General features: G+C 41.2%; 1 protein-coding gene across 1 annotated transcript; it reads right to left on the bottom strand.

Moving 5' to 3' along the window:
* Positions 1-298: 298 nt before the first annotated feature.
* LOC138666858 (alpha-2-macroglobulin-like protein 1) lies at positions 299-7,755 on the bottom strand. The gene is made up of 5 exons (XM_069755039.1): positions 7,572-7,755; positions 3,999-4,189; positions 3,709-3,924; positions 2,119-2,231; positions 299-398 (listed from the first exon to the last, which is right to left on the bottom strand). The coding sequence occupies exons 1-5, from the start codon at positions 7,663-7,665 to the stop codon at positions 299-301; spliced, it is 714 nt and encodes a 237-aa protein (XP_069611140.1). The 5' UTR covers positions 7,666-7,755.
* Between the last annotated feature and the right edge of the window lie 266 nt (positions 7,756-8,021).

Below are 8,021 nucleotides of genomic sequence, written 5' to 3'. Positions count from 1 at the left end.
GTTAATCTCCAGTATATAACCTGTCATCTCCATACATCTCTGCCCTAATCTCCTGATACCTCCTACACATAATCTCCAGTATATAACCTGTCATCTCCATACATCTCTGCCCTAATCTCCTGATACCTCCCACACATAATCTCCTGTATATAACCTGTCCTCTCCATACATCTCTGCCCTAATCTCCTGATACCTCCTACAGTTAATCTCCAGTATATAACCTGTCCTCTCCATACATCTCTGCCCTAATCTTTCCTAATCTTACTAATTATGGAAGCAAATCAAGGTACCAGTGCTGTTATATTACCCTTATTTCCGTTTGGTCCCATATTATGAATCCTGATAGCATTCCCACTTCAATAAGGACCATATTAGTCACATTTCTTTGTCCAATGTACCTGTGGCAAAAGAAATTACAGGTAATGTTTTAATGATATGACAGTGATCTGATATTAGGGACAATCTTCCGAAGATAAAAATGAAGGGGCCTTCATGGGTCTCCTTCCCAGCTGTGCACCCTGCCGTCTGCCTGTGCAGGGAACCACATCAGGTCCCATGAATGAGAATGGAGAAGCGTAGTGTGCAAACGGGATACTGTGAAGGGGCAACAGAAATGATTATCAGATAGACAGATAGATAATAGATAATACATAGATAGATAGATAATAGATAGATAGATAATAGATAATACATAGATAGATAGATAGATAGATAATAGATAGATAATAGATAGATAGATACATAGATAGATAGATAGATAGATGGATAATAGATAGATAATAGAGAGATAGATAATAGATGATAAATGGATAATAGATAGATAATAGATAGCTGATACATAGATGATAAAGACGTAAATAGAACATAAAAAATTACTCTTTATTAAGGATTGATAGTTAAAATACAGACAATGCTAAACTTAGTGCTAATAAGATGCATGGTGGAAAGGCGAAAAGAAAGTAAGTGGCACCACCAGGAGCTAGGCAAGGATGCAAAATAAATCCCAATATTAATAAATAGGTAGCAGTCCAAGAAGTGTCTAATCAATGCAGGATTAGATATTAGTATATCCAGAGAATATAGAGGCTAGAGCAGCCAAAGACATCAAACAGAACGCTAAAGCCTCGGTACACAGGACTGTTCAATAATACATTACTATCTAAAGAGTACAGACAGTCCTTACCAAACCATGCGATGGTGCCACTTCCCCTACGCGCGTTTCGGCGCCGTGCCTTCGACACTCACCTGATGAAGGCACGCCGCAGGAAAAGCAACAGATGTCTTTGGCTGCTGTAGCCTCTATATTCTCTGGATATAATAATATCTAATCCTGCATTGACTAGACACTTCTTGGACTGCTATCTATTTATAAATATTGAGATTTATTTTGCATCCTTGCCTACTGTACCTCCTGGTGGTGCCACTTAGTTTCTTTTCGGCTCTCCACCATGCATCTTATTAGCCCCAAGTTTAGCATTGTCTGTATTTTAACTATCAATCTTTAATAAAGAGTATTTTTATGGTCTATTTGTTTTTTCCATATGCATTTGTGGTTCTGATGTATGTACAGTTTTTTGCACAGTCCTTATTGTTATGCTAGTTAGCTGCTTTCATCAGGAGATATATACAGTAAATTTAGAAACTTTCAATGATTTATCAATGATTATCAATGATAGCTACTAGCATTTCTCTTTAGGGATCCAATTTTTTCTTTCCGTAGATGATAGATAATAAATAGATAAATAGATACTAGATAGATAATGGATAGATAGATAATAGATAAATGATAGATAATAGATAGATAGATAGATAAGATAGGTGATAGATAAAAACAGATAATAGATAATAGATAGAGATAGATAGATGATAGATAATAAATAGATAGATAATAGATTATAGATAATAGATAGATAATATATAGATAATAAATAGATAATAGAAAACTAGATAGATAAATAAACTGAATGATCGATCACAACTAATTTGACCAATTCGCACTTTTCTCTACATATTTTCTGTTATTAGTTGCTGTTGCTGTTGTAGGATTTTGTTCATCTTTTGGCGCAGTGGAATTATTTTTATTTCTATGGTTCATTTATATTTCAATATATAGATTACCTGACTGTTATAACAATAGTAAAAATACAAGAATTCCAGTCACCAAAAACTCCGACATCAATAGTAAATGCTGATCCGACTTTCACTGGGTCCAAATTGTATTTTGTGACGCTCTGTAAGAAATAAAGGTCAGGAGGTGACTGATATAATAGAAATAAAAAAAAAAAATGTTCAATTAAAAGGAAAATTAACAAGAGTCTCCCAAACATTGCAGCCACCATGTATCACCTCTACAGGGTGGGCCGTTTATATGGATACACCTAAATTAAATGGGATTCGTTGGTGATATCAACTTCCTGTTTGTGGCACATTCGTATATGGGAGGGGCAAAACTTTTCAAGATGGGTGGTGACCATGGCGGCCATTTTGAAGTCGGCCTTTTTAGATTCAACTTTATTTTTTCCAATGGGAAGAGGGTCATGTGACACATCAAACTTATTGACAATTTCACAATGGTGTGCTTGGTTTTAACGTAACTTTATTCTTTCATGAATTATTTACTAGTTTATGACCACTTATAAAATGTGTTCAAAGTGCTGCCCATTGTGTTGGATTGTCAGTGCAACCCTCTTCTCCCACTCTTGACACAAGAAATACTAGCACAGGCTTCCAGTATCCGTTGTTTCAGATGCTTTTGGGTCATCTGAAGGCAATTGTCTATACTGTGAAGATACGAGATGTGCAGCTGTATGCCCACGGTGTGGGAACTGTGGGCACAGGAACGATAAGCTGCAGGCACAGGGCAGGTGAACTGCGGGCCCAGGGCAGGTGAGGTGCGGTCCCAGGGTAGGAGAGCTGCGGGCCCAAGGGCACAGGACAAGTGAGCTGGTGGCCTAGGACAGGTGAACTTTGGGCACAGCGTGTGAGAACTGTTGACACAGGGCAGGTGAGCTGCGTGCCCAGGACGGGTAAGCTGGAACCCCAGGATGGGTGAGCTGAAGGCCCAGGACGGGTGAGCTGGAGCCCCAGGATGGGTGAGCTGAAGGCCCAAGGGGAGTGAGCTGCGGGCACAGGGCAGGAGAGCTGCGGGCACAGGGCAGGAGAGCTGCGGGCACAGGGCAGGAGAGCTGCGGGCACAGGGCAGGAGAGCTGCTATTTATTGAATACTATTAGCAACAAGGACATTTTTACTGTATACCAGTTTTCTGATAAATGATTCCCGATAAGCATCATCCTGTGCAAACTTCACAAGAAAACTAGGCCCCGTTCATCAAAACAGTCTAAAAGGATAACTCTTTGTATCTCATAGCAACCAATCAATGTTCATCTTTCATTTTGCCAGAGTAACCATTAACAGCTCAGGTTTCATTTTTTTAAACAGCTCTGGTAAAATAAAAGCAGCGTTGGGATTGGTTGCTATGGACGATCGGTTTACTGGGCTACAGATGTGATGAATGAGGCTTTATTCAGTGCAAAGCACATTTTAGGCCTCATTTATGAAAACTGAGCCCGGCTTTCACTTTTTCATGCAGTTCTGGCAAACTATAAGCTGCACGGTGATTGGTTGCTGTGGCAGTTTTTCTTATAGACCCCTCAGGGGGTCAGTGCTTGGGACCCACAAATACATACATGAAGCCCTTCGTAAGTCACCTGAACATGCACGCATCCATTTCCTTCAACGAGCAGCCTGTATTTGCCGGGAAGGTTTGGTAGTGGCGACTTCTGGGGGACAAGACGATTGGTTTGAGCCACCTTGAACGTCGCCACAGTTGTTCTGCCGCTATAAACCGTAATGACAAAGGAACTTCTCGCGTTGAACGTAAGAGCCATGTACTTGGTCACAGCCTGAATGGCAACAACCGTGTCCTGTGAAAGGCAGAAATTAGTACTGTACAAGAAGAAGATGGCGCAAAAGACACCAAACGTTCTGGAAACTTTACCTGCGTGGAGCCATATCCCCCCTGGGGACTCTGCTGTTTGATCAACCAAATAACAATTCGACGGGCTTTACCGATGTCACTTGCCGGAATCGCGGAGCCAGTAAGTAACGCCAGCGCAACGTATGCAGTTAACTCCACACTGGCGGTGCCTTGATAGTTCTGAAGGGAGTACGTCCAGTACAAGTCGTCTCCTGAGTGAGAGACATGTTGCGTGGACGTCAACAACAGGAATAATATATTTGATGACATTGGATAAAGTTTTTTTTTTCCTACAACCACTGCAAAAATGGAAGATTTCCGACACTTTCTCACCTGGCAAAAAACAACCACTGCGGACCTAAATCCACAGTCAATTTCCGTATCTATCATGTAGAATTATATAGTGGTTTTAATTCAAGTATCGCTATCAATTTTAACCTACAGTTGCCATCAAAATAATACCCTAGATTTATTAGCAAAATGTACAAAATTTCTGCTGTTTTCAATAAACTAATGAAACAAGAACAACACAAATACAGTAGCTCAAGTCAACACGACTACTATAACAAGTGATTTCTCCAAATTCGGGAAGAAATGCCACTTTTACTGACGACTACAGTCTCAGAATAGTGCACACCCTTCATGACCAGCATCTTTAATACTTAGTAGAGCCTCTCTAGCTGTTATGACTTGCTGACCCTCTGACTGTCCTGTCCTGATGCACAAGTTATGCATGGCCAGACAGCAGCATCTAGTAGCGTTTCTGTGGAATCTTAGCCCATTCCTCGTGGGATATGGCCTCCTGGTTGCTAATATTCTTGGGTTGTCAAGAGAGTGGTCCAAAAAGTTAGGAGAAGATCAGGATTCAGGTGCATGGAATGATCTTAAAGTTACAGCTGGAAGCAGAAGTTGCAAAGCCCAACTACCTGGATGCAGCAGAAAGAGGAAGCCATCACTGTCTGTCACCAGATTCCGGAGGAGGACATTGGTCAACGTTTTCAAGTAACTACACACCACCTCAAGCAGGTTTCAGTGTGTATAGTATGGTGCATATTAAACGATGAAGTTCCTTTTACCTGAACTCCAAGATGCCAACTCTACTGACTCAAAGCACACAAAAAAAAATCATCTTCAATATGTTCAAAACCATATAAATAAGCCACACAAGTTTAGCTGCTCTTTTATGTTGACCAATTAAACAAAACCTGAACTTTTCAGGCTTATAGGTCAGCGGTACGTTTGAAAAAAGGAATAATGACTGAAAAGGACAACCTCACTAAAATGAAGCTTTGTGGCAGTTTGGGGATGCCTACAGTGATGAATAGCAGTGGCTCATCGCCTACAATGACTCTACAGTGACGTATAGCAGTGTTCGGTGGTCTACAGCGAAGCATAAGTTTCCAGGTCAGAAGAAGCAAATCAGAGGAAAGAGATTATTGATGCCTACAGGGAAACATGGCAGTGACTCAGAGATGACTGACTACAGAGAAGAATGGTGATGGCTCGGTGATGCCTACAGTGAAGGCTGCTGATGGCTTACTGATGCCTACAGTGAAGCATGACGATGGCTCAATGCTGCCTACTGTGAAGTATGCAAAGACTTGGTAATGTCTATAGTGAAGCATGGCGGTGTCTAAAGCTGCAACAATCTCACAAAGGCGTCCAGGTGACCACAGAAGTTACTACCTAAACAGGAGCATCTTCTGATGACAAGTGTGGAAGAAGGTTGCAAGCAAGTTCACTGCAGTTTCCTAAAGAAGTAGAAAGCTGAATGGGGGTGAGTGTTTCCTGTCACCCATACATGGGTGTCATCCACGAAGGAAGCCTCTCCTAAAGTCCGTGCACAAAAAAGCCACCTATTATTTGCCAGGGTCCATGCTGAAAAGTATGAAGACTACAGGGACTTTATACTCTGGAGGGATGAGACCAAGATAAATGTTTTTGGAACTGATGGTTTCAAAACTGTATGGTGTAAAGGTCCGAGGAGTCCAAAGTCCTTTGGTAGACGTGCACTTCTCCAACATGACTGATCAAAAACACACGTCTAAGGCCACTGCTGCACTTCTGAAGAAGAACAGGGTGAATGCAATTCAGTGGCCAAGTGTCTCCTAATCTGACCCCAACCGAACACCTATGAAGAATTCTGAAGAGACAAGTTGTCATCTAACTTTTTAAAGGGGTTGTACTGATTTCTGGTGATCATGGTACATTTTCTATTTTCCTTGTTCGTTTCCAAAAGAAGAAACTTTGCATGTTTTGCTGATAAACTGAATTAGGATTGAGGGTTGAATCATCTCCATCGCATCTGTAGGTGCTACAAAAAGTCAAATTCGTTGTAAAAACATGTTCCCATGTGGCAGAACTTGCTTATAGATTTTGCTACTGTAAATAAGTAAAAAAAAAACAAAAAAAAAAAACTATAAACTTCTCTCCTGGCGCTTCCGTGAAAGCTTTGCCTGATCCCCTTTGTACAACCGGCCTTCTGCAATAATGTTTCAACATCTCTAACTGGATTAGTCACATGGAAGGAGACATCATCACAGGAGAACAGACGCATAAAGACTAGCAGGGATCCGTCAAAGGAACTCTCAGAGAGTTAGGGGGTTTCAGGTTTAAGATAATCTCTGTTCCCCTACAGCAGTTTATTTAAAATAAAAAGCCTTACTCACCCTTCCCAGGTCCAGCGCTGAGTCTCTGCTGTTGCTCCAAGTGACTATGGTTGTCTGCAGCAGTGATGTCACGTTGACAGCGCTGCAGACAATAACGGAGCCCAGCGTCTCGTGCGGTCATCTCAGGCAGAGCGGCTGAGCTTACTTATTGGCTGCAGTGCTGTTGGAATATTGTAGGCGCTGCAGACAATAACAGACACCGGGAGCAGCGGTGGAGACTCAGCGTTGGACCCAAGAAAGGTGGGTCAAGCACAGTTGGGGTTTTTTGGATTTTTTCAATCAAACTAAAGCCATTAAGACAGGGTTTTCCAAATTCCAAAATTTATTTTGTTTTGTTTTTTTTCCACTTTAAACTTTTTGAAAGAAACATTTTCTAGACTTTCCATTGAACACAGCAATGGATTTAAATTTCACCACCTAACTCGATGAAAATTCACAATAAATTCCCAACATTAATTAATTTTCTACTGATTTAGCATATTTACGGTAAATCCATTCGGGAGCAGATTTTTTTTTTTTTGCATTGCGTGAATAAGAGTTGTTAAAATCTCATCCATTTTGATGCTGCCGACTCAAAAATTCCTCCAAAATTCGTGCAGAAATTCCACATTGTATCGTCCCTGTGTGAACATGTTCTAAAACCATGGAAGGCTCTATGGCCATACCATGCGCCACGATGGTTGCACATTGCTTATAGGGGGCGTATAAAATGCAATTTTCAAAATTCTGTCCATAACAGTATCCCGAATTATTTAGGAACGAGTCCCCTGTCCTTCCCAAACAACAGTTCCATAACTCGGGAATGAAGAAGAAATACCGTTTCCATCACAACATTGATGGGAATGACGTAATCATTCGACAACGACCAATCTATGGCCGCCATCATACATGATACCCCGTCGCCCACACACCCTGATTACATTACCTGAGGACTCCGCAACTAGAAAAAGTTTGTTCAGAAGCATCTGCTTGGTTGGCACGTCATCGGCCAGTGCAAAGGTGTACGCCATCAACGCCATGGTGTACGGATTGGTTATGTTCGCAGCTTGGTTTCTCAAACATGAGAGCCCCTGAGCCACTATAGGGTCCTGGTAGATTTAGGAGACACTTCATTATTATTATTATTATTATTATTATTATTATTATTATTATTATTATATCTTATGTTTTCTGCATCCTGTAACACCCATGAATGACATTAATGATACTGACATTTTGAACAAAAAAAAAGTGGCTCAATTGTCGCCCTTTTTAGCAGGAATGCAAAGCCAATGTTATCACTATGGCCCTATAATGTGGATGTGTGCCCCTGTTCCATACTCCTGCACCACCTGCCAGGCATCCGGGGAACATGCCCTTCATTGTACTCACAGTC

Source organism: Ranitomeya imitator, chromosome 2 (genome assembly GCF_032444005.1).
Source record: "Ranitomeya imitator isolate aRanImi1 chromosome 2, aRanImi1.pri, whole genome shotgun sequence".
Taxonomy (NCBI): domain Eukaryota; kingdom Metazoa; phylum Chordata; class Amphibia; order Anura; family Dendrobatidae; genus Ranitomeya; species Ranitomeya imitator.
This window is presented reverse-complemented; position numbering and strand designations above follow the sequence as displayed.

Coding starts and splice junctions, on each gene's coding strand:
- LOC138666858 (XM_069755039.1), bottom strand. CDS start 7,665: ATGGCGTTGATGGCGTACACCTTTGCACTGGCCGATGACGTGCCAACC. Junction 4,190..7,571: donor TCTAGTTGCGGAGTCCTCAG/GTAATGTAATCA, acceptor TCTCTCACTCAG/GAGACGACTTGTACTGGACG. Junction 3,925..3,998: donor GGGGATATGGCTCCACGCAG/GTAAAGTTTCCA, acceptor TGCCTTTCACAG/GACACGGTTGTTGCCATTCA.